Raw genomic sequence first — 27823 nt, 5'->3', positions numbered from 1 at the left:
AGACTTTGCTCGATGGTTCGAGCTTATCAATAATAGGGCAGAAGAAAAAGTATTTTGTTTGAATGATCCTATGAAATATGACGAGGATATCGCTCATCTGAAGACCATGGTGCGGTTAATGTATGATCTCCAAGTAGGACACGGACATTGGAAACCATGGCAAACAAGTGTAATCGTTTGCACGAATGCAATTGTGAGGTTGACAGATCGGCTTTTGCATGAAGGACACCCACAAATATTTACATCGCGGTTCGTCCAAGATTGTCTGGAGAGTCTTTTCTCATTGATTCGTGCAAAGCAACGACGCCCAACTCCATTGCAATTCAGCAATAACTTGAAAATTGTGACTCTTTCGCAATACATGACCGTAGTACCGAATGCTTCGTATACAGCCGATACACAACAACATCTTATTGGATTGATAGATTTGCTATCAAAGCGGCGTGAAGAATGTTCAGCCCAGAAATTGATGGACAATGAAGCAGCATCGACATCATATCGAATTTCAGCTTCATCTAATTCTAGTGATAATGTGGATGATATGAATATTGAATTCGACTATGAGTACACCGTCGATGAAGCGAAAACTTTTCTCGACAGAACAGAACAAAATTCGTTGTTCTATATAGCTGGTTTCATCAGCAAAAAAATTATTCAGCGGGAAAGAACATGTCAGCAGTGTAACAAGAGATTGGTAGTCAGCAAAACACAACCTAGATTGTATCAACCGTCTCTTTTTTTCATATTTGCGAGCTACAGCTTCTAACTCTCCCATCTGCATAGTGAATGATGAGACTTTTAATTTCTTCTTAGCAATGGAAATTCTATTCCGAAATATGAAATCGCATTTGGAACCTAACGAAGCTGATTTGCCGAAGAAAATGGCAGGAGAAATGTATGTTTTGCCATCCACTTTATTCCATTGTGAAAAAACAAGGAATGACATTATAAAAAAATTTATATCTTTTCGTTTAAAAAGCGGAGAAAACAAAAAAACAAGGAAACGAAAATTTGATAGCAGGAGCATGGCATGGTAGAAATAAAATATATTAGTATCAGAAACCAAATAGATTATTATTAAACTAAACTTATGTCCATTTCCATTTTAGTGTTGTCCGAAAACTCATTTTTTCCACTTTTTCCCAAAAATGACTTTTTCAAAAAATCATAACTTTTGAACCTCTGAACCGATTCAGATGATCAATAAATCTAATTGAAGCCAATGAGGTAGATTTTTAATAGAAAAAATATTGAAAAAAGTATTGAACTTGGAAAGAGGGTTCTAGAGAGGTGTTTTTTTCGTTTTAGAGTCATTATTTTGTAAATTTAACATGTTTTAAGTCTTCGTTCAATATTCTTATGTGACTAGACTATACCTATGCGACTAGAATCCTATCTTTCCGGTAAGTGTGATATTTTTTCAAAAAAGATTGGCTTATTGGCTTCAATTTAATATGTCGATCATCTCAATCAGTTCAGTAGTTCAAATGTAATAAATTTTTGCAAAAAATTATTTTTGGATAAGAGTGGAAAAATGATTTTACGGACGACCGGTTAACTTTGAAAAGTCACTCAAAAACACAAAAAAGCCTATCAGATATCGAGATATGTTATGTAATAAATCCTCAGCTTTCAAGAAAAAACATAAAATATAAAAACATAAAAACAAAAAACATAAAAATAACAAAAAACAACTACAATCAATAGTTACGAAAACAAAATTCGATTTCTTGGCAAGCCTAATATTTTTCCAAAAAAGATTAATTGGCTTCAATTTGATATATCGATCATCTCAATCGGTTCAGTGATTCAAAAAGTTATGAATTTTTAAAAAAGGCACTTTTAGGAAAAAGTTGAAAAAAATGATTTTTCGGACCACCCTAAAATAAGAAAAGGTCACCCTAACGAAAAAAAAAAAATACGGGTCTAATATTTTGCAATAAAGAAAGAAACTACCACTTTTCATGGAAATCTGAGGAGCACTATATCGGTTTGACATGAAATGGATGTATATATATATATATATATATATATATATATATATATATATATATATATATATATATATATATATATATATATATATATATATATATATATATATATATATATATATATATATATATATATATATATATATATATATATATATATATATATATATATATATATATATATATATATATATATATATATATATATATATATATATATATATATATATATATATATATATATATATATATATATATATATATATATATAAATTTTTCAATTCAATCAAAATATAGTAACAAAATAATTAGGTAAAACGTGTATACAATTCCTTCACATTTCCTCTAAACTAAGTATCGTAATATCAATTAAATTCATTTTTTTTTCTAAATTCAATACAAACCCAACGTAATTTATTTTTATTGGCAACACTGGAAAAATCGACTTTGTTTACAAAATTTATCGAAATCGACCAATCAGAAATCAGAATGACTGACAGAAATTTGGTCCGTATCTGACAGAAATTTGGTCCGTAAAAGACCCCCTATTGTCTGATCTTATCTTAGACTACGACTAACAACACCATGGTTACAGAAATTGACTGCTACTATGATTCATTCCGTCAGATCCTCACATATGAAAGTTTTATAATGACGAAAGTAATACTACGTTAAGAGGGCAAAATTTTTCTAGAAACGTCCATACCATCTAAGAAGTTTACAAAAATCTGATGACTACGAATTTTTAAAATTATTTCCTCTTTTCCTCCAATTCACACCGTTATCCTCTCTCTTTTTTTGCAGTGATTTCAACTGCAGCGAAGTGTTCGGCATCTGGTACTACGTCACGCTGGTCTCGACCGTTCTCAGCAGTCTGGGCTGCCTGCTGGCGGCCACCTTCCTCGCCATCTACGGTGTCGAGTGCCAGCGTCGTATCCAGGAGCGGAAATATCTGAAGGCACGCGAAGCCGCCCCCAGTGGGAGCAACGGGATCAAGATGACCGAATGGAAGGTTGACGACGAGAGCACAAACGCGGCGGCGGCAACGGATGACACCGGAGCAGAGTGCACCGAAACCAAACCCCTGCAAGCTGACAGCAGTCGGCGGAAAAGTTCCGCAGACGTTACCGAAAGTATTGACATTAAGACTAGTGAAGCGTAATACACGTGTATTATTTAAAACAAAGAAAAACAATGTTTTTTATGGAGCTGGAGATAGGGATTTTCGAAGAAAATGGCCATTTGAAGACCTGCGTTCCTCTTATACTGGTAGATATTGGCTATCTAATGGCTGTATTTGTGTTTAAGATTAGCTTAGAAAAACAAATCGCTAGTTGGCAGAATGTCGTCCTTGTGGAGACTATACAATATGCTGGAGTACCACAGGATTTGGTCACTGAAATCGATTCCCCCCAGCAGGTGGCCGATGAAGGGTGAGTCTCGTGTTCTAAAAAAATACTTCCAATCAATACCCGGTATGCGTGGTTCCCGGAATGTGCACACTTACCTTTTCTTGAAATCATTTTCGATGAGTGTTATCGCCCACCGCAGGCTGGTCTGGTCGCGCTTCGCCTCGCGCCCAATGTACGCGTGGACCTTCGTCAGGTTGATCTTCATCAGCTCCTCGTAGGTTCCCTTGTCCTTTTTGTCGGTGCGCTTCAGCACAACAATATGGCGTCCGATTAGTTGCAGGTTGTACGTTCGTAGGGCTTTCGTGCGTCGGTCGGCGAACTTGAGCTCCGTGGTTGGGGTAAGACCGGGGGCCTTCTGGATGTGACGGTAGACATCGTTCAGCGTCGTGGTCGGACGGATGGCGAGATAGTTGGTCCGCCGGTCAGCGTCCTCCCAGTAGGTCCACCTGTAACAATTCGCGTTAGTCTGGGTTAATAGACGAATTTCATACCAACTCGATTAGCCATTGGGCAGACAAAACAATCTCGGATTGCAGTGAAACTTCGTGAATGTAAAAACATTCGCCATTTGCTTTGCGTGCTTGAAATCCCCAAAAACTATCAACTTTTTGAGCTTCTTTCTTAAATTTTTACGCAAATTTATAACTCAAAAATTATAAGACACAAATATGTGGTCAAGGAAAGAAATGTAGGGAATTGTTTAATTTCAATCAAAGAAAAAAAATCAAACTATACTGAAGAAAATATTTCCAAAATTGGAATTATTTTACTTGGAAGTGTTTTTTTTTCAAATTTCAGGGAAAAATATATGGATAACCCATACAATAACCAACAGATCATCTATCCAACGTAAGTTGGGCGCTTCTACAGGGAAAGACACAACTAATAACTTTTTCATGTTTTTTTTTTAATTTTTCAATTAATCCTAATTTTGTTTAAAATCAAGACAGTGATATAGTGTATTCAGAAAAAAATTAGATAATATTAGAATGAGGACTTTCCACAAAGACGTCACATTACTATCTATCTCTTATATCCTCTGAATATATGGTATTGTTGCAGGGAGACTTCTGAAAAACTAATATTTTACTCGTAACATTTCTGAGTTCTTGTGATTGACATGTTTTTAAATAATAAAAAATTCCCTTTTCAGGTCTCAAAGATTTTGAGTTTGAGTTTTGTTGTAAATTTGAGTTTTTTCTAATTGATTTACAGAAAATTCTAACTCAGAAACTGTAAGACCTGAAGAATTTTGATCAAAGAATGAAATGTTCTTAATTAATAAAATTTCCATTTGAAATTATCAAATTATTGTAATTTTGAGTTTTTTTTAAACTTTTCCGGAAAAAAACTATATCAAAAACTATAAGACTATGGGTTGCCGTCTAGGCACACCCTATTAATTTCCCAGAGAGAGAATCACTCGATGTCGAGGAACGAAGAGAAGGAGAGAAACGACAATAGTCAGTTTTTTACCACGCGCGGTGTCGTTAACAACGGAATATATTTTCACCGAATAAAAGTTAGTTTTATTGTTAGTCTAACCGTGACTTTTCATTTCCCTCTGAATCCGTCCGCCACATTGGTGACCCCGACGTGATTTGAAAGTGGAAATCGCGTAATTTGCATCGAAATCGCGTAATTGGTATCGAAATCGGGAAAGTTTGCAGTTCGTTAAAAGTTGCTTGCGAACAAAATGGCGAATGAAGAGGTTCGCGGCGCTGCAGCCGTATCTGTAAAACTTCCAGAATTTTGGAAATCAGATCCAGAAATGTGGTTTGCACAGGCTGATGCTCAATTTATTTTGGCAAACGTCGTAAAGGATGAAACCAAATTTTATCACATCGTAGCGAAAGTGGACCAATCAGTAATATGTCACATTGCGGATTTAGTGTCGAACCCCCCTCCACAAGAAAAATACAAAGCGATAAAAGAGAGGTTAATTTCACGTTTTGCCTTGTCATCAGAGGCTCGTTTGGAGCGGCTGCTTAGTGCGTCGGACCTTGGAGATATGCGACCGACACATTTGCTAGCTAAAATGCAGGAACTGGCAGCTGGTCTGAACGTTAGTGAAAATTTACTCAAGATGTTGTTTCTACAGCGTATGCCAGCACACATTCGTCCGATTTTAACCATCAGCGATGGAACTTTACCTAAGCTAGCAGAAATGGCTGATAAAATGGCAGAATCACCTCAAGTTGCAGGAATAACGACGGTTCCATCTTCAAGCGAAACTTCAAATCAAATTGTATCTTTACAAGAGCAGCTGGAGTTTCTCAGTGCGGAGATTCGTCATCTCAAGTTCAGTCCCTCGCCTCACCGCAATCGTTCTTCGTCCCGAACAAGAACAAACAACGATTTTTGCTGGTATCATCAAAAGTATGGGCAGCAAGCACAGCACTGCAAACCACCTTGCCAATATAAAAAACAAAAAAACTAGCTCTCTGCTCGCACGAGTCGGCCGAAGTGGGCGGAGCATTTACGAGCCGGCGCCTCCTGTTATCAGACAGAACGAGTAATTACCGATTCCTCATTGACACGGGTTCCGACGTTTCGTTAATTCCAGCAACGAGAAAAGAAAAATTATCGACAACGAAAACATTATTTACTCTACACGCAGCAAACGGTACGGGCATCAAAACGTACACGACGAAAATTGTGTCAACAGACCTCGGATTAAGACGGAAATTTACTTGGAATTTTTTGGTGGCGGATGTCAATCATGCGATTATCGGAGCAGATTTTTTGGCGCATTTCGGGCTTCTGGTCGATTTGACAAACAAAGTTCTAATTGATTCGAAGACATTGATGCAATCTTCTGGCAACGTGATGACCACCCGAGTTCACAGCATAACTAGCATTAATTTAAATCACCCGTTCCATCAGCTTCTATCTGAGTATCGTCAAGTTACACTTCCGGGAAGTCTGCGTACTGAGGTTCAGCATGACGTCACGCATCATATTCTTACCAAAGGTCCACCAAAAGCGAGCAAAGCGAGAAGAATGCACCCAGACAAATTAAAGGCTGCAAAAGAGGAGTTTGCCTTAATGAATGAACTGGGTATTTGCCGCCCATCATGCAGCAGCTGGGCTAGTCCTTTACACTGCGTTCCCAAAAAGAATGGTCAATGGAGATTCGTCGGCGACTATCGGCAGCTAAATCAAGTAACGATTCCGGACCGTTATCCAGTGCCTCACGTTCACGATCTACTCAACTCTCTACAAGGTAAGAATATTTTCACAACGCTTGACTTGGAGAGAGCGTATCATCAGATACCAGTTGAAGAAGCAGACATTCCAAAAACAGCCGTAATTACACCATTCGGCTTGTTCGAATTTACACGAATGCAGTTTGGTTTGTGCAACGCGAGCCAAACCTTTCAACGTTTCATGCACAAAGTTTTTGGAGATCTCGATTTTGTAATTGTATTCATCGATGATATCTGTATTGCGTCAACTTCATATGAAGAACACATGGAACATGTACGTGTTGTTTTTAAACGGCTGAAAGAAAATGGCCTGGTAATCAATGTAGATAAAAGCAAATTCGCACAGCAACAAGTTGAATTTTTAGGATATTTAGTAGATCAAGAAGGGATGAAACCATTACCATCCCGTGTACAAGCTGTCATTGACTATCCTCGTCCGACAACTGTGAAGGAGCTTCGAAGATTCCTAGCCCTGATTAACGTTTACAAAAGATTCATTCCTAAAGCTGTCGATGTTCAACTTGAACTTCGTAAATTGATTCCAGACAATAGAAAGAACGACACACGGAAAATCCAATGGGACAGCGATTCTAAAATATCATTTGAATGTTGCAAAAATTCTTTAGCTAACGCAGCACTTCTACATTATCCAGCCTCGTCAAAACCACTTGCTTTGTTGATAGATGCTTCCAGTACCGCAGCAGGAGCGGTGCTTCAACAGCTTTCCGGTGCGTCATGGCAGCCGCTTGGTTTTTATTCTGAAAAATTTGGAGATTCGCAGAAAAAATACTCAACATTCGGGCGTGAATTAACGGCTATGAAAATGGCTGTCAAATATTTTCGGCACTTCCTAGAAGGCCGCAATTTCATAATATTCACTGACCATAAGCCACTTACGAACGCATTGACTAGTAATTCAGCCAGCAGGTTGCCCCACGAAGAAAGATATCTGCGATATATTTCTCAATTTACTACGGATATACGTCACATCAGTGGTGTCGACAATACTGTTGCTGATACTCTGTCCAGAGTCGAGGCTGTGTCGGCAATTGACTTAAATGCTATTGCAAACGATCAAAAAACAGATATTGAGCTAAAAAGGCTTATGTCGTCTCCGTCGTTGAAATTTGAACAAATACGTATTCCGAATTTGTCTCAGCCAATCTACTGTGATGTTTCAATAAAAAATCGAATTCGTCCTTTCGTTCCAGAGAAGCATCGCGCTACCGTGCTGCAACAACTACACGGTTTGGCGCACACTGGTGCACGGGCTACTAGAAAACTCATTTCCGAGAGGTTTATATGGCCTGCAATGAATAACGACATCAATCGTTTTGTTCGCGAATGCATAAGCTGTCAGCGTTCCAAAGTAAATCGACACACTGTGTCACCGTTCGGTTCATTCGACCTACCTAAATCCAGATTTCGACACGTACACATCGATTTAGTGGGTCCCTTACCTCCGTCTGATGAACATCGATACCTTCTGACAGTTGTTGATCGTTTCACACGCTGGCCAGAAGCATTTCCATTATCGGATATTATGGCTCCAACTGTGGCAAAATCATTAACATCGGGATGGATTTCTCGATTCGGTACACCGGAAACAATTACCACCGATCAAGGTCGTCAGTTTGAGTCGGAGTTGTTTCGTGAGCTGACTTATATTTTAGGATCACATCACATTCGTACTACTTCATATCACCCACAAGCAAACGGAATGGTGGAGAGATTTCATCGAACATTGAAGGCAAGCTTGATGTGTAGAAGCGGAAATCATTGGAGCAACGAATTACCAATTGTACTTTTGGGGTTGAGAAGTGCATATCGCGACGAGTTAAAATGTTCTGCAGCTGAACTAGTTTATGGTCAGCCACTGCGTGTTCCAGGGGAATTTTTCGACTCACCCGTTACAAGTGTTGACCGTTCAGAATTTGCTAAGCGCTTGCACGATGCATTGTCTAAACTGCGTCCTCCTGAAACTACTCATCATGCCAAGCAATCCGTGTTTGTGCACAGTAAATTGAACACATGCTCTCATGTCTTTTTACGCGTCGACGCTGTCAAGCGATCGCTACAACAGCCTTATGAAGGACCATATGAAATCGTGAGACGAAGCGGAAAATATTTCGATATCATCATAGCAGGAAGAGAGCAAAGAGTATCTATAGACCGACTCAAACCAGCGTTTGGATGCGATGACAACATCAGAAATCACCCAACTGAGGATAGCCAAACGTTAGTTACACAATCCGGTCACCGGGTTCGATTCTTAGTGTAACTGGAGGGGGCCCTATGGGTTGCCGTCTAGGCACACCCTATTAATTTCCCAGAGAGAGAATCACTCGATGTCGAGGAACGAAGAGAAGGAGAGAAACGACAATAGTCAGTTTTTTACCACGCGCGGTGTCGTTAACAACGGAATATATTTTCACCGAATAAAAGTTAGTTTTATTGTTAGTCTAACCGTGACTTTTCATTTCCCTCTGAATCCGTCCGCCACAAGACCTAAAAAATTTGGAAAAAAAAATTAAATGTGGGTTATTGCTTAAATTTTCATTTTAAAATATCAAAACGGATTGAAAAAAAAACTAAAAACGAACACATACTAAAAAAAATTGGTCATAGAATTGATGAAAAAAAAGTGATTTGTGATTAAAATTGAGTTTTGAGAAAAAAAATCAATTCAAGAAAAAAATTTTTTGTTGAATAGTCTTTGACATTTTCGAAAGGAGATTTGAGCAATTTCCTACATTTCATTCTGTGGCCAAAAAAACTAAAAAAAGACCAAAAGAACTGAAAAAAGGACTAAACATTACAAAAATTCCAACTCAAAAACAACTGACCTACAAAAGTTTGGTCAAAGAATTTTGAGTAAAAAGGATTAAATGTAGGAAATTGCTTAAATTTCCTCTTAAAATGCCTAAATGGATTTCAAATTTAAATTTGGATGGATTGGATTTGGAATGGATTTAAAATTCAAAAATAAAAAAATATTTTTCTCGAAAACGTTGTCCCTAATTCTGGAAAAAATGAATGTGAATAACTCATAGAATGACAAACAAATAATTTATACATCGAAAGAAGGTAACTTCTAGTTTTCATTATAGTATTCGAGTTTGGAAGTTTTGTTATTTTCAATTTTTTTAGCTTTATCACAAAAATAAATTCTGAATCAAAAACGATAAGACTTATAAATATTGTTTAGAGAATGTTAAATTACCAAAATGGATTTAAAGAAAATTAGACAAAAGCAAAATATAAAAAAAATGTTTTTGAGAAAAAAGAATTTGAATTTTTTAAATAATATTTCTTTTCAGCATGATTTTGTTCAATCTGTTTTGATATTTTTAATGAATTTTAGAAAATATCAAAATTTTAATCGATTTTAGGCAACTTCAATTCTTTAACAACAGTTTTGCAGGTTTTATAGTTTATGAATTAGAAATTTTTTGTGATTTTTCTAATATTTTCACAAAAAATCTAATTCAAAAACTTATTGACTTCAAATATTTCGGTCGAAGCATAAAATGTGGAAATAAGTTTAAATTTTGGTTCAACTGTTTTTGAAGGGAAATTTAATTTTTTTTTTATTATTTAAACTTCGACCGAAATATTTTAAGTTTTAATTATGACGAAACAATAAAATTTATAAAAAAAACTGTGTTTGAGAAAAAGGAATTTTATTTTTTTAAATTTTTTTTTTTGAAATTTATTTCGACATTTTTGAATGAATATTGAGGCAAATTCCTATATTTCATTCTACGACCAAATTTTTGTGGTTCTTATAGTATTTGAGTCTTTGTATATAGTGAAAATTTTTGTAATTTTGTGTTTTTTCCCAACTTTTTTACGAAAAAGCTAAATCTAAATTTTTGGTCAAAGCATAAAATGTAGAAAATTGCCTAAATTTCATTTTCTGAACAAAATTTTAGGCCTTTTTTCAATTTACAATGTTTTTAATCCGGTTTGTATTTCCAGGTGGAAATTGTAAATTGCAAATTGAAAAAAAAGGCCTAAAATTTTGGTCAGAAAATGAAATGTAGGAAATAGCTATATTTGGATTGAAAAATTTCAGAATGTAAAAAATTACCACGAAAAACAAATAATAACAAAAAAATTTCTGTTTATGAAAGGGAATTTTAGAATATTTTTTTTCAAATCCGTTTTCACACTTTGAATGAAAATTGAGATAATTTCCTACAGTTTATTCTATGACCAAAATTTTGTATGTCTTATAGTATTTGAGTTTATATTTGTAATTCTGAGTTTTTTTTTAACTTTTTCACAAAAAAACCTAACCTAATTTATATCAAATAGTGGAATGTAGGAAATTATTTAAATTTTTATTTTAAATTATCAGAAAGGTTTTTAAAAAATCAGTTTTTAGGAAAAAACAATTTTAATTTTTGAAATTTTTATATTTCAGTGTAATTTTTCTTTGAATCTGTTTAGACATTTTTGAATGATTTAAGCAATTTCCTACATTTTGTTATATAAACAAAATTTGAAAGTAATAGTTTTGGATTTAGATATTTTATGACAAAGTTAAAAAACTCCAAATTACAAACATTTTTAACTCAAATACTATAGAACCTACAATATTTTGGTTTGAATTAAATTTAGAAAACTGCTTGGATTCCATTTTAAACTTTAAGAATAGATTTTACAAAAATACAACAAAAAAATATCAAAAAAACTATAGGAGGATGTGTCCAAGACACGACCGCATTGTTGACGTAGAACTACGCTGTTATTTTGTTCAAGTCGCCTTCAATAACTTCTGATATTATTTAACACACACACACATACACTTATCTTCGCTTCGCGCTCTTCTCAACAGAAGCCATTTCTATTAAAATTTCCGGTCTCTATTAGTTTAGCTATCATCCTTGATAGAGATAGTTTCGCTACTGTCATGCGAAACCGAATCACACACCAAACTCCTGAACAATTATTTTCTTGGTGAGCCGCTGATAGTCTAGTTTGATGATTCCCCACACAATTGAAACTACACAGTTCAGAACCTTAATGGAATGGCGTAAGTTTGATGTAATGATTGCAATCCCAGAGACATCAGCGAGTAAGTAATTTGGTCATGTCCACAGCTCAATCCAAAACGAAGACATGTGATGACTCAAAACAAGGAAAAACAAACGATGTTCATTGCTTGGTATCTAGAACGATACTGGAAGTTTGCCTCAGCGAGATCCAATATTTATCCTCCAGGCAAATATTCCCCTTCGTTCTTCTTCTTCGTCATTTCTTCTCGGTTTTCGCCGATAATTTGACGGCATGGATAGGGAAGCTCCTAAATGAGCGGAAAAAATGTATGGGAAAATGGAAATGCTTCCATTTATTTAAACCGTTTACACATCAGAGGATTGTAATATATAGCATAAAACAAATCTTAGGGAATTTCCGATTCGTTTGGCTTATGAATCGTCTAAATCCGTTCGCGGCAAAAATAGTCATTAACGCTAATTTTATTTCATAAAAACTTGACCTGTTTTCTGATTTGAAAGACGTAGTTCTACGTCAAAAAATTTCTTTGAGGAAAATGAATTTAAATTTTTAAAATAGTTTTTTTCAAATCAATTTTAGCATTTTAAAATACATTCTTATATACCCTCCACTCTCCCCCACACCAAAATTGTCTACGGTGAGCCCCCTGGTAGTGGACATACTGAACCCAACCAACAAAAACGTAATAACAAACAAAAATAACTAAATGGTTGAGCTAAAGTAAAGAGTTTTAAAGTAATAAAGGGATAGAACAACAGAACACGTGCTTCTATGGATCAAAATCCTTTAATAGAAGCGTTTACGTTTAACAATCTAGACAAACACAACATCAAAGGTAATGAAAATAATAACAATGATAAAACATAATTTTATATTAAATTATTAGTTCATTCAGAAAATAGTTGATCTTAGTTTTGAAGATCAAAATGTTCGTAATTTGTTGAATGTCGCTTGGTGGGTTGTTTTATCTTGTCGGACCTATCAAGGAGAGCCGTTTTTGACCGAAATAATAATGCGTACGGGATCGACTCAAATGCTTTCTGACCTACAGCAAACGTAGGAAAATGCCTCAACTTTCTTTTAAAAATGTCAAAATGGATTTGAAAGAAATTACAGTGAAAAACAAATATTTTAAATTTCTTTTTCCCGAATATGATTTTTTTTATAAATATTTTTTCTTCGTAATTATTTTGTTAATGGATTTAACATATAATTTTTCTTAAAAAGAAAATTTATGAAATTTCCTACATTACAATCATTTACATTTTCTCTATTCTCTATGTACTTTGAAATTTGATTTATCTAGAAGCCGGTATTACAAAACCAGTTATATTTCGGAATTGGTGAAAGGTACAAAAGGTAAAAAATTCCAGAATAAAATATTGAAAAAAATATCCCGTTACAGTTTTGATGAGTTTTCGTACTTTTCTTCGGATACCCTCCATCAAAGTTTGGACTTTCTGTTGGTTAACCGGCAAGCGGCATTTTATTTAATGATCTCTTCATGTCCGCAGCATCTCGAGTACTTTGGCAGCCTTCTTCAATTTCCGCTTGACAATTGATCAATATTCATCGATTGGGCCGAATAGTGGACAATTGGAGGATACGTTGTGATGAAACCCTTGGTTTTCTGTTCACAACTGCAAATCCCTAATCAAATAAAAACTTTCTGGCAGATCATTTTCGTCGATTTCGCGATTTTAGTACTTGATTACGCCGGATTTTTAATGTGGGTGTCCAAAATCAAATTTCTCCTCTGGGCTTCCATCCTGCACAGCTTTTTCAAAGTAAAACCGATCAAATTTTCACCATCGAAAGATACATGGTTTGCAAACAGTTTGCTGTCAAAAGATTTCTGATACGCCTACTACGAGTGCTGCCACAAAATGAACAGTGATGCCGGACTTCAAATGTTTCAAACCTTATGCGATCAATATTTTTATGCCCACAAAGTTTTATTGCAACCCGAGATGGTGCTGCCATCTCCCAACACGAGCTGGCATGAAATTCGTCACTAAAAACTTTTGAATTTTAAATATTTACCTCAGCACAGCTTCCAGCGCTCGCTCGCTGTAATGCATGGGCCGCGTTAGCGACCCATCTCCGATCACTTCGTACAGTGTCAACTTGTACCACTCGTAGCCGGTCTTCCCGGCAAGCTCCTTGCATATATCGGACGCTGTTTTTGTCGGCGTTACCGTCACATTGATTTGGGTCCTGTCCTCGCTGTCCACCCGTTCACCTTCCCCCTCGCAGTCGATCGTTATCCAAACCTTGAGATCACCGGAATGTTTGACCGTGTCGGAGAGGTTCTCCGCGGCGGCGTGATATTTCTGCAGAACCTTCAACATCAGCAGTTCCTTTTGGATCTCCTCCGGCGAGATGGTGTACAGATTCTTGTACAGCTTGATCAGGTCGGCGACAACGTCCGCCTCCTCCTGGGAGTAGCTGGCTTGTTCGGCTTCCGCGTTCAGGGCCGAGTTCGCCATCAGCGTCGAGCCCCAAATCATCGCCAGATTGGGGATGCCCATCTTGTTGTGGGGCTCGAGCGATGCGATAAAGCTCAGATGACCGATCAACTTGCGCAACGTTTGGTACTCGATCTTGGGTAGCCGCGAGAGCAACTCCTTGTACGAATCGATCTTATCCTTGGCGCTTTGGAGGGATGTTATGCTCACGAAGCTGATCGAGTAGCTTCCGAAGAACGAGTTTGGGATGTCCCGGATGAATTTCTTCAACGCTCCGGCCACGTCGTACTCGTTGAACTCACCGCGGGTCAGCTGGACGGCGAAGGCGTCCTCTTTGAAAATTTGGAGAATTTTGCTGATTTGGGTCGAAGAGCCGGATTTGCGGTAGATTCCTTCCGACATGGAACCGTGGGCGTAGATGAAGTTGACACACTTGTCGATCAGCACAGGGATGTCATTTTTCGTGAGTTGTTGGCTGTGGAGGGTGTTCCCGTTTTTGTGCGCCACGTCTCGGACGATCTTCCTCCAAATTTGGGTTTCTCTAGGGGAAGCCATGATGAAATACAGCGTCGCGTACGGCGGACAGTCGATAAACAGCGAAGGACCGGCTTCAACGTGAAGATTCCGGATCGTTTCGTCCGACTCGATCGCGCCGATGCAGCGTGCCTTCCGCAGGTCAACCTGCTCCAACTGTTGTTGATCCTGGGAGCTGTAGAAATACAACTTTCTCTTCGCCAACAGAAGCCACGCCCCGCTCCAACCGGAGGACACCGATTTCTTCATATAGCACCAACCGCCTCGTGTGAACTCCGTCAGGCAGCTCTCGGGGAACACATCCGTCACGGACTGCAAGATCTTCGCCATCCACACGTTCCGATCGAGCCGCTTGTGGACTCCGAACATGTACGACTGCCGCAAGCTCTTCACGTTGCCACTGTTGGTGCTCGTGATCACCAGGTTTGGATTCGTGACAAGCTGCTGACTCGGCCCGGATCCACCCTCCTTCTTGGGCAGTGCCAAAACCACCTCGAAACAGTGCAGTGCCAATCCTCCCTCGTTGTTGAACTTGTGCTGCACCACACATTGCAGACTCAGAACGAACTTCAGGTGTAGCGTCTCCTTAGGCTGGGTCTTCTGGGGATCCTGGTAGGTCTGGATGATCTTCTCCTTCAACACGGCCATCCGTGGGGTCAACTCATTAAACACATCCCCAATCACCCCCGAGGGAAACTTCAGCACATGACCCTGGTGACTGATGAGTCGCTCGGTCAGCAGAGGCTTCGGTACCATCTCCAGAACGGTTCGCACATCGCTACCCTTCGCTTTGAAGCTGGACTTACGCTTCAACGCGTTCATCAGTTTGGACTTGACGCTCGATTTGCTCGAAGCTGATGGGCCCGGCATGGGATCCACTGCCATCGGGTCACCACCTCCCACCGCTTCCAGGTACGAGGGAAGATACGTATCGTCTTCGTTGATGCAGGTCAACTCGGAGGGGAGTTCCTTCTGAATTTTCTCCACCGATTTGCTATCGTTTGCCTTCTCGTTCACAGGGTCCACCTTCGAGTTTTTCAGGAATTTATTCGCTTCCGGAGCGGACGCTGCGTCCGTTACAAACCAGCTTGTGTGGGGAACCTGGCTGCTGCTGCCGCTGCTGGACGGATAACTGAAGTCAACCGGTTCCTGGCTAGCGGTTGGTTCTTCCACGACCGCAAGATAGGGCTCGATCACCGCTTCGTCCACCGAGGCATTATCCGAGGGCAGCTTCAGATTCTGATGGATGATCATCGATCGTTTGGGACTACGGGATTTCTTTCTCCGAGGGATCGGAGGCGGATCGCGGCTCGGTGGACCAGGATCGTCGTCGTCTTTTGTCGCGGTGGTGGACGAATCCAGCAGCGAATCCGATCGCTGCGGTGGCTTGGGTAGGCTCAGCTGAGAAGTGGCTGCATCATCCGCCGTCGAACTATCATCCGACGATTCCAGCTTGACCCGCCTTCCGTACGATTCGGCACCGAGGATATTCTCGATCAGCGCAAGCTCGCTATCCACGGTTCCTCCTCCCTTCTCGAGAATCGCGGCAAGCGATCGTCGTCGCTGGGCAAGTGGATCGAACTCGTCGATTATGTCCGAGATCGAGACTTCATCATAATCATGCCTCATCGGTTTGGCCGGCTCCGGTTTCAACAGGGAAGACTCCATCTCGCAGATTTGTCCATAAATCTGACCTCCCTCGTTCGCATATGTTGGCTCGGGAGTGCTCAACCGGGAACTGTCATCACCGTCATCATCTTCCCCCGTGTTGCCGATATCGTAAAAGTTCCACGAATCCGACCGTAGGTTCAGATTGTTCCGAAGCTCGTCGATCGACGAGGAACGCCGGGAGAAGATCCGATTAACGGAATTGCACGTGGCTCGACGCGAGTTGGGAGCCGAGGAGCTCCCGACCGCCACATTCTCGTAGCTCTCCTGCGGCTTCTTGCGAATGTGAACTCGCTTTAGCAGTTCCGGCAGATTGTTGTCCTCCTCCGAGGAGCTGCTCGCCGGACGAGGACGGGGAATGATATTAAGCTTCCCGTAGGGACTCTCCTGTTTCGGTGTGGAGTCTTCCTCGGATTTGAGAACGGGCGCAGGAAACGATGGTGGCGGAATGTTCTCCGAGCTGCTGGCGATGTCAACCTCCCGAACCGAATCGATGTAGAACCTCGATTCGTACAGGTTCGATTCGCTTTTGATCTTCTGTCTGAGCGGTCGCGGCGAGGGCGTAGCACCGCCATTGCGCTCCTTTTTCGGAACGATTTTGCTGTACAAACTTTGACTAAGGCCGGAGCCGCGTCTGAAGGCTCCCGTCGGAGGCGGATTCGTAGAGGACGAGGATGCCGACGCCAAACTCGCGTTGCTGCTCGATTTAGCCTTGCTCAGTGTGTCCTCGTAGGGAGGTGGCTCCTCGAAGTTCGTTCGCTTTGCATTTTTCGGGATATCATAGGTTGAGGAGGAAGATGATCCCCGCGTGAGATCATCCCGATTGTTGGAAACCTTGTTGTTCAACGGACTATTAAACTGAATGTTTCGAATAAGCTCGCTGTTCTCCGGTGGGACGGTCTGTCTGCGCTCGAGGAAATCATCATCATTCCCGGTGCTGTGGCTGCGCTTACTCTTGGCGTCCTTTTTGCGGGTCAACGACAACGAAAGCTTATCCTCCGCCATTGAGTGCATGGATTTGCCGACTGTTTTGAGCTTGCTGGAGGCACCCGATCCCCAGCTGGCGATTGAACTGGTGGAATTCTTGAAGTTTTTGTCCAGCTTGTTGGCGACCTTCTTCGTCTTGAGCGTCACCCGTTCGGAGATGGATTCGGTGAGGAGTTTCGAGGTGACGCCAATCGATTTGAAGAGTTCACTGTGAAATGAGAAAAAAGTCAATTTTAGTTTTCTTCGAAACAAAAATCGTTTGCTTTATGATTGAGCAATCTTTGTGAAAAGATCGATCTAAACGAATCGATTATTTGGAAGGCGTAGGAATCGATTCACTTTTTTGACACAGGACTACATCTTTCATTCCTGTACCGGGATGTAAGTTCAAAGTTTCGAAAACTAGTGTAACAGAGTGCAAGGTTTTAAACGTTAATACCTCTTTGTCGGCGGAACGGAGTGGTTCGATAACCACTTCATTGGAAAGATAAAATGTTCGTCCAACAGCTATATGCTTGTTAATTGTTGTCCCGAAAACTTGTTTCAATAGTTTAAAAAATGCTTCGAAAACATACTTTTGAAATCACACAAATCTGTATATAAACAAATGCCCGCTCGGAAATCCACTCAGTTATGATTGTGCAGCGGTTGATGTGCGATTGCTGTAATGTGTATTTCTAACGCAGAATTCCAAACCAATGAGCCTGGGGAAATCGGAATTGTAAAATAGATGCAAACTGCGGGTACTTTTGTCCCCGCATGCTTTTCTGCGGACCGGAATGTGTTTCGCTAACACAGATTTCAAAACTAATCGGCATTGCAAACATATGCGGTGATATTTTTTTTATTTGCCTGCATTTCTGGTGAAAGGAATATGTGTTCCCGAACACGGACGCAAAATCAAGGCGCCTCGGTTCTATTCAAGACCACCAACAAATTCAAAAGAGTTGAATCCCTGACATTCCCTGATTTTCCAGCATTCCAGATGTAGACTAGTAATCAAATTTTCTACTAATTCTATAGTTGAAGCTCTTAAAACATTCAATTCGCTGAAACAATGAAGTTTCGGATGGTCTCTTGATATCTTCTCATAAATGTTTGTGATTTTTGGTTGAGTTAAACCACGACGGAGAAGTATAGTAAACGATTCCTTATCTTTGGATTTTTGATAGATTTTAAAGTCATCTTCTCTTTTGTGCCGATGAGATATGTGTTGACTCGGTTAGATCTTGATTGCATATTCCAAACATAGGGGAACTTCGATATAACGTACCCTCGATATAATATCACTCGATCAAACGTACATACTCCCTCAATATAACGTACACATTTTCAGTGTGTGTAAAATATTTTTTTGGAATAGGTACTGAGAGTTTCATGTCAATCTCACAGGTTCAACAAGGTCAATCGGTGGTCTGGATATAGGGTTCCGAGTTTTGATTAGACCATTGGAAACACCATAAAACAATTTACCTGTGTCTTGTGCATTCAGAATAAGCTGATTACAGTCTCATGCAATATGCAATATGCATTTTCACATTACATGCTCTGCAATTAAGCACTTGTGCTGAAGCATAAAGGTGCAAGTGGCCATTTTATCTATTTACCCTTAAGGTTTGATTCAGTTAGAAACCGGAATCTCAGTTCATTTTATACCAGCGATCGTAGTAGGCGTATCTCAAATATTTTGACAGCAAACTGTTTGGAAAACCTGTATCTTTCGACAGTGAAAATTTCACGTGGATCCGTTTTGTTTTGAAAAAACTTTGCAGGGTGGATGCCGAGAGAAGAAATGTTGGACACCAACATTAGAAATCCGGTGTGGTCAGGTACTCAAATCACGAAATCGCTGATGGTGGCCACATCGACATTTATGATGTACTGAAACGTTTTATTGAAAGTGCAAGTTTTGTTTTGATAGACCAGAGGACGCGTCTTAGTGGATCGTACGATCGAGAGCAGCGGTTGAAGATGAATGCAAACTTTCGGACTACGACATCGCCACAAACACAACTTAGGCCGAACAGGATGCTGAAGCAAAGTCTGATGGCCTAAAGACGCGCTCGAAAGTTGTACAACAAGGTTTTGACGAAGTACGAAGGATGCATCCTGATGGATGACGAAACGTACGTAAAGATGAATTTGAACAGCTCCCAGGCCTCGAATTCTGGAACGGCACTGCTAGAGGAGACGTTTCCAGCAAATTTATGTTTATTTTCGCTGATAAATTTGCCAGAAACTTCTCGATTTGGCAAAGGATTTGCAGCTGTGGACGGAAAACCAAGGATTTACATCAAAAACAAGACAATCAACCTGAAAATGTATAGAAGAGAGTGCCTCCAGATACGTTCGGCGAAGTTTTGACTTGATTTGGTGAGGTACCACTACAGTCGAGAGCTGATTCAGTGGTACCGCGTGATCGATTACATTGAAAAAGACCTCAATCATCCCAATAATGATGATGGTCCAATTTTGTTCGCCCACATAGGTTTGGGCTAGATGAGTTATTTTGTGAATAATTATATGGAGGAGTTTCTTCTGGAATATTCAATCAATCAGTAAGCAATTTAAAAACAAAAAACGGACCGGATGACATATCATAGCATAGATTCTTAATCAAAATAACAAGTAAAGACATTATCTGAACGCGAAATATTCCATGTCACGTCAAGAGGATTTCCAACCCGGAAAGACCCTTGATGCAATATTATCACGTATTAAAATAGCTTTGCATTCCAGCCGGCCTTGGTTCGATCCCCATTTACGTCGTATGGACTTTTTTGACGTAGGACTACGTCTAACCGGAAGATATAGGGGGTGAAATGGAAATCTAGGTACTGAACAAGTAGGAAAACATGCAAGATTTGGAACGCTTATAACTCGAGCATTTCTCAATAGATCGCAAAGGTTTTTGCATCAATTGATAGGAAATATATCCACGCATCTATCATAACGAATAACATTTCATTTTTCTTGAGATAAATAATTGAATAATTGTGAAATATCAAGCATTGTCAAAATGCACTATGTGCCCATTTTTGATTGGTCCATTTTGTGCTCCTCAAATCGTACCGACCAAAACGGGCAACCAGAGCAGCAGCGAAATAGAATGAAGCACGATTGGAAAGGAAAAAGAAAAAAATGAACGAAACATTGGTCGCAGTCTCACACATGCGTAATTCTCGAGCCAGCCAGTCAGCTTAAAAATCCCCGTTCCGCTGCCGTAACGATCATTCCCATTCAAATCGTAAACCACATCGGTTCGCATCACAACACATCAACAAACCAACCCAAGCAGCCATGTCTGGACAGGACATGGTAAAGGAGGAAAAGTGAAGGGAAAGGCAAAATCCCGCTCGAATCGTGTCGGTCTGGAGTTCCCCGCAAGGGTAGCTAGGCCGAGCGCATTAGTACCAGTGCACCAGTCCACCAAGCCGGCGTTATATAGTTTCGGCCGCCGAAGTGATCGAGTTAGCTGCCAAAGCTGCTCGCGCCGAAAACAAAACCCGCATTCGGAACAGAACACATTCGGTTCGGTGGACATCAAGTCAACAGGCAGTTGCAGCGAGTGGCGAGTGGCAAACGCAATCGCAAAACGGCAGCAGGTAGCAGAAGAACAAAGTTTGTTCTTTATACAAACTGCTTTGGTGGCAAATCCAGAACAAGGCGGCATCGAGGGCGTTCGAAATGGTTTTTTTCAAAACCACGAGTACTAAGTTTTCTAAATTGGAACCATTCTATAAAACACGGCGCTTTTCAGGGCCATTAAACCTTCCAAAAAAGAGTTTAGGAAATACAGTTCAATGCTTTCTAAAACAATATCCAAAATAATAATAAAACACAAATTGATTTTTTCATAATTTGTTTGCCAGGATATGATGAGTATGTGAATTTGGCAGTTGTTCTGAGCTTATTGATTTTCACCAACTCTTAAATTGCTTCTAGATTGAAAGTACAGTAATTTACACTTATCTCGACATTTAGCTAATTGGACGGTCCTGTAATGCGACATATTTAGTTGGACATTTTTGTAAACATAGAGTTCGGGGTCCAAATTATGACCCCACATTGAAAGTCGACACTGTACCACTGTCATCGCAAATGTTCAATTACAGGTTAAAATTACCTCCAATCCGATACTGAGTGGTGGTAATGCGACGTGCCATTGAATGTAATTTACTGTAAAATATGTCACAAGCTGGATGGGAAGAAATTTTCCAACTGTGAAAGCTGTGGCGAGTGGCAAATGCAATCGCTAAACAGAAAGGTTTAGTCGAACAAGATGGGGATATCGAGTGATAACAACACAATAAACTCTTTAGATTGAAGATAATTTTGTGATCCTGAAAAGGACCCTTTTTAGCCTGCATGTGAATCCAACGAGCGAACAAATCGTAATGAATGTATTTTTTTGCCATCGCTCCCTTTTAACGCTCATTCGTTCGTCTCGTTGGACTCGCCCCTCTGGCTGAGTCTGCCGATTTGTCTCTATCCTGTGAGTGTGTACCGCTAGAGTATAAAACACGCGGACCCCAAAAAAATATCTTATTTTCTTTCAAACCGTAAACCCGTGTGGTTGTACGGCATCGGCATCGTGGACGTAACAAAGGAGGACAAGTTAAGGGAAAGGCAAAGTCTCACTCGAACCGTGCAGGTCTCCAGTTCCCTGTTGATCGCATTCACTGATTGCTCCGCAAGGGTAACTAGGCCGAACGGATTGGCGCCGGAGCACCAGTATACCTAACAGCGATTATAGAGTTTCGGCCGTCGGAATGCTCGAGTTGGCTTGCAAAGCTGCTCACGACAATCAGAAAACCCGCATCAAGAACAGAGCAGCTTCGGTTCGGCGCTCATCAAGGCAACAATTAGTTTCAGTGAGTGGCAAAGTGTTTCTCCGGCACGTCGCATTAAATGTAATTTACTGAACAACATGTCACAAGCTGGATGGGAAGAAATTTTCCAACTGTGAAAGCTGTGGCGAGTGGCAAACGCAATAGCTAAACAGGAAGGTTTAACCGAACAAGATGGGAATATCGAGTGATAACAAAAACACAACACCAAAGGTTCTTTTCAGAACCATCAACATATTCATTCGTTCGATAACTCGCAAGTAGATCGGATAGGTTTTCGAAACGATCCAACAAAGGTGTTTTTTTTCCACATCGAATCAGACTGTGTTTTTTTTCATCGGTTGCGCTTGCGAGTAGAGCGAAGCTCAAAGTGGTGCGCGACCGAGACGCAGAGGATACAATTCAGACAGATTTATCACACACGCCACACAGCAGCGGCAAGTATAAGTTTATTTTTCTTTTGTCCTCCTATCATTCCTTCTACCATCTGTGCTCGATTTACACCATTGTTCATCTGTGTGTTTACCAAATCGGCAAACGTTGGCATTAGGGGTGTCTATTTTTTCTTGGTTACATTACCGTTGAAATTTTATTGGAACTTTTTTTCATTTTAGAATTTTATATAAATAAAATAAATTAATATAAATATTATCCGCAGCATAACCTTATAATATTTTTTTTTTTACTTATTCATTTTGATAATTATTATATTCTGTTCATATCGAACAGTTGGCCGATTTTTCTAATATGGCTGAGGGCGGAAAGGACCCCCCGTTGACGCAATTGAATATTTCTGATACCGAACCTCCTCCTGATGAGCAGGAGGATGAAGCAGAAATTGAGGTAGAAAATTCTGCTTACGAAGTTGATAGTTCCGAAGATGAGGAAATCGACGAGAAACAGGATTTTCGTCCTAAAGAATACCCTGAAGGCTCCAAAGGCCCATTCATTGTGTACTTTAGACGAAAATCCAAACCTCTCAATGTCATTCGTATCTCGAAGGAACTAACTCAACATTTTTCTGACGTTACCGAAATTACACGGATGGGGCCAGACAAACTACGAGTTGTCGTCTCAAGCAGGACCCAAGCGAACAAAATAACGCGCTGCGACCTCTTTGCGATTGAGTATCGTGTATACGTACCCTGTTGCAACGTCGAAATAGACGGCGTAATAACCGAAAAGGGTTTGACCCGAAAAGAGATAATCGATGGTGTCGGTCGCTTCAAGAACTCCACACTAAAAACTGTGAAGATTGTTGCATGCGATCGACTGAAATCTGTGTCACATAAAAATGACAAAAGAATTCTCAATCGGACAAACTCTTTTCGTGTGACATTTGAGGGTTCCGCCCTTCCAAATTACGTTGCAATAGGGGCACTTCGTTTACCTGTTCGATTGTTTGTACCCCGGGTAATGAAATGCAACAAATGTATGCAACTCGGTCACACGGCCGCCTATTGTTGCAATAAAAAACGTTGCGCAGATTGTGGAGAGAGCCATGATGAGAATCCTTGCGCGAAAGAGCACAAGTGTCTTCATTGCGGCGGGACTCCTCATGATCTTATTCAATGCCCGGTGTACAAACAACGAGGGGAAAAACTCAAGCGTTCCTTAAAGGAACGTTCCAAGCGGACTTTTGCAGAAATGCTTAAGAGTTCCGTGCCAACGACACAGGACAATCCCTACTCCATTCTGCAGAACGACGAGCCTGTTGCTGACGCTCCCAATGCCGGATGTTCCGGTACATCGCAGGGTGCCATCAGGAAAAGAAAAATTACTTCTTTTCCATCACTCCCCAGAAAGAAAACCGAAACTTCCCAAGTTGGAATGAAGCCTCGAACTGAACGTACTGAGAATAGGCCGAAGCAAGTACCTCCCGGTTTACGTGGTCATGCTACCAACCAGGGGTCCTCAGCACTTCCCGGAACAACAACGAACACGTCTGTTCCATTTTCGCGGTCGAAGCAACAGCCACTACCTGGCCTGCTTGCGCTTTCAGACCTTGTGGATAACATTTTAAATGCTTTAAATATAAATGATCCTCTTAAAAGCATAGTATTATGTTTGCTTCCGGTTGTGAGAACATTTTTGAAAGAAAAATGTGTTTTTTTAGCAGCGTTCATTTCCCTCGATGCCTAATTCAGCGCAAGAGGTCAAGGATTTGACCACTGTCATACAGTGGAATTGCAGAAGCAACATCCCTAAACTAGACCAATTTAAATTTTTAGTTCACAGTTCTAACTGTGATGTATTTTCTCTCTGTGAAACATGGCTTTGTTCAGCCGACGAGCTGAATTTTCACGATTTCAACATTATTCGCCTCGATCGAAATGACTCGTTTGGTGGCGTACTATTGGGGATTAAAAAATGTCACTCCTTCTATAGAGTCACTATCCCATCGATTACAGGCATTGAAGTTTTCGCTTGCCAGATACAAATCAATGGCAAAGAACTCTGCATTGCTTCGATATATATTCCTCCCAGGACTACGGTAGGCCGCCATCAGTTCTTTGATATTATCGAGGCATTGCCGGAGCCGCGGTTAATCTTAGGTGACTTCAACTCCCATGGAATAGCATGGGGGTCACTCTACGATGACAACCGTGCCACGTTGATTTATGATCTGTGCGACAACTTCAACATGACAGTTTTAAATACTGGGGAAGCAACTAGGATAGCCAACCCTCCTGCACGGGCAATCATGCTAGACATATCTCTCTGCTCTTCTTCATTATCCCTGGATTGCACATGGAAGGTAATCCAAGATCCCCACGGTAGTGATCACCTACCAATAATTTTATCGAATAATGAATCGCTAATGAATCAAGCTTTCGTGAGTCAGTCAATATTTCGTATGACCTCACGAAGAATATTGACTGGAGAACATTTGCGGAAATAATATCTGAAGCAATTGTTTCAATGCATGAACTTCCTCCACTCGAAGAGTATAACTTTATATCGAGTTTGATTTACGAAAGCGCACTTCAAGCTCAAAAGAAACGTGTACCGGCTACCACTTTCCGACGTCGTCCTCCATCACTTTGGTGGGACAAGGAATGTTCAAAGGTCTACCTTGAAAAATCATCCGCTTTCAAAAAATTCAGGAAAACTGGATTAGTGGAATGGTTTCGAAAGTACCAAGCTCTAGAAGCCAAACTAAAAGGTCTGATTAAAGCAAAAAAGCGTGGATATTGGCGGAAGTTCGTCAATGGTTTGTCAAGGGAGACCGCTATGAGCACTCTTTGGAATACGGCTAGGAGAATGCGTGGCTGGAACCATACCAATGAAAGTGAGGAATACTCTGACCGTTGGATTTTCAAATTTGCAAGGAAGGTTTGTCCCGATTCTGTTCCTGCACAAAGCGTCGTACGCGATATTCCGCTCCAATGCGATTATGAGAATTTTTCAATGGTAGAATTCTCAATTGCCCTCCTCTCATGTAACAATTCAGCTCCGGGGTCGGACAAGATTAAATTCAACTTGTTGAAGAATCTTCCCGACTTGGCAAAACAGCGTTTGCTGAACTTGTTCAACAAGTTTCTGGAGCTGAATATTGTCCCGCATGACTGGAGACAAGTGAGAGTGATAGCCATACGGAAACCCAATAAGCCGGCTTGCGATCACAACTCGTATAGGCCGATTGCAATGTTATCCTGTATTCGTAAATTGTTAGAGAAAATGATTCTACTTCGTTTGGACAAGTGGGTCGAAACGAACAATTTGCTGTCAAATACGCAATTTGGCTTCCGCCGAGGTAAAGGGACGAATGATTGTCTCGCGCTGCTATCTTCTGAAATCCAAATCGCATTTGCTCGCAAAGAACAAATGGCTTCCGTTTTTTTCGATATCAAAGGGGCATTTGATTCAGTTTCCATGGAAATTCTCTCAGAGAAGCTTCATAATCGTGGACTTTCACCAATTCTCAATAATTTCCTGTACAATTTACTGTCAGAAAAGCACATGAATTTCTCTCATGGCAACTCAAAATCTTCTCGTTACAGTTTTATGGGCCTACCGCAAGGCTCCTGCCTAAGCCCCCTCTTGTACAGTTTTTACGTCAATGATATGGATGATTGTCTAACTAGAGACTGCACGCTGAGACAACTTGCAGACGATGGAGTTATTTCCATCACGGGTACTAATCCCGTCGCTCTGCAAAAGTCGTTGCAAGATACCATGAACAATCTGTTCACGTGGGCCCTCAAGCTGGGTATCGAATTCTCTACGGAGAAAACTGAAATGGTCGTTTTTTCTGGGAAGCACGAACCCTCCCAATTCCAGCTTCACCTATCCGGCAAAACGATCCAACACTCTATGTTTTTCAAATACCTGGGTGTATATTTTGATTCTAAGTGTACCTGGGGGAGACACATTGCGTATTTGAAACAGAAATGCCAGCAAAGAATCAATTTTCTCCAAACAATAACCGGAACATGGTGGGGCGCCCATCCAGGAGACCTCATTCAGTTGTACAAAACAACAATATTATCAGTGTTAGAATATGGCAGTTTTTGCTTCCGATCAGCTGCCAGGATTCATATTCTCAAGCTGGAGAGGATACAATATCGTTGCTTGCGTATAGCCATGGGGTGTTTGCATTCGACACATACGATGAGTCTCGAAGTTTTGGCAGGAGTACCCCCGCTTACTCTTCGGTTCACAGAATTATCCTACAGATTTCTCATCCGTTGCAAGATCATGAATCCATTGGTGATTGATAACTTCGAAAATCTACTCCAGCTGACTCCTCAGTCAAGTTTTATGTCTTTATACCATGAGTACCTTACCCACGACGTGCACCCTTCACCAGGCATCTCCAACCAAGTTTGCTTCCCATACTTTTGCAATTCCTCTGTCATTTTTGATCTGTCCATGCGACAAAAAATCCATGGAATACCAGATCACCTACGCTCCAATGTTATTCCGTCGATATTTTCGGAAAAATATGGGAAAGTTGGATCTGATAAAATGTTCTTTACTGACGGTTCATACATAAACGGGTCCACTGGCTTCGGCATCTTCAATGAAAATTCCAGTGCCTCTTTCAAACTCAAAGATCCTTGTTCCGTGTATGTCGCAGAAATGGGTGCGATATACTATGCTCTAGGGATCATTGAAACACTGCCCATCGACCATTATTTTATTTTGACGTAGGACTACGTCTAACCGGAAGATATAGGGGGTGAAATGGAAATCTAGGCACTGAACAAGTAGGAAAAAATGCAAGATTTGGAACGCTTATAACTCGAGCATTTCTCAATAGATCGCAAAGGTTTTTGCATCAATTGATAGGAAATATATCTACGCATCTATCATAACAAATAACATTTCATTTTTCTTGAGATAAATAATTGAATAATTGTGAAATATCAAGCATTGTCAAAATGCACTATGTGCCCATTTTTGATTGGTCCATTTTGTGCTCCTCAAATCGTACCGACCAAAACGGGCAACCAGAGCAGCAGCGAAATAGAATGAAGCACGATTGGAAAGGAAAAAGAAAAAATATGAACGAAACATTGGTCGCAGTCTCACACATGCGTAATTCTCGAGCCAGCCAGTCAGCTTAAAAATCCCCGCTCCGCTGCCGTAACGATCATTCTTTGTGTGGACACCGACTGGACAACATCGTTGCTGGACGAGCTGGACGGCGAGGGATCGAGTGCCTTTCTC

The 27823-nt window shown here is 40.4% G+C and overlaps 2 protein-coding genes across 5 annotated transcripts in view; one reads left to right on the top strand and one right to left on the bottom strand.

Annotated features, from left to right (window-relative positions):
* The window catches only part of LOC129764936 (uncharacterized), a 47947-nt gene extending 44756 nt beyond the window's left edge, over positions 1–3191 (top strand). The window contains exon 4 of the mRNA XM_055764602.1: positions 2799–3191. Coding sequence (XP_055620577.1) covers positions 2799–3156 — 358 coding nt within the window. The 3' untranslated portion in view covers positions 3157–3191. The remainder of the gene's footprint in view (positions 1–2798) is intronic.
* A 58-nt stretch (positions 3192–3249) lies between these two features.
* LOC129764915 (uncharacterized) overlaps positions 3250–27823 on the bottom strand; it is a 53305-nt gene continuing 28731 nt past the window's right edge. For all 4 annotated transcript variants that reach the window (XM_055764580.1, XM_055764565.1, XM_055764588.1 and 1 more), the window contains exons 3-5: positions 13684–17505; positions 3502–3852; positions 3250–3441 (exon numbers count right to left, since the gene is read on the bottom strand). In XM_055764580.1, coding sequence (XP_055620555.1) covers positions 3309–3441; positions 3502–3852; positions 13684–17505 — 4306 coding nt within the window. In that variant the 3' untranslated portion in view covers positions 3250–3308. The remainder of the gene's footprint in view (positions 3442–3501; positions 3853–13683; positions 17506–27823) is intronic.

This window comes from Toxorhynchites rutilus, chromosome 1 (assembly GCF_029784135.1).
Source record: "Toxorhynchites rutilus septentrionalis strain SRP chromosome 1, ASM2978413v1, whole genome shotgun sequence".
In the NCBI taxonomy this organism is placed as follows: domain Eukaryota; kingdom Metazoa; phylum Arthropoda; class Insecta; order Diptera; family Culicidae; genus Toxorhynchites; species Toxorhynchites rutilus.
This window is presented reverse-complemented; position numbering and strand designations above follow the sequence as displayed.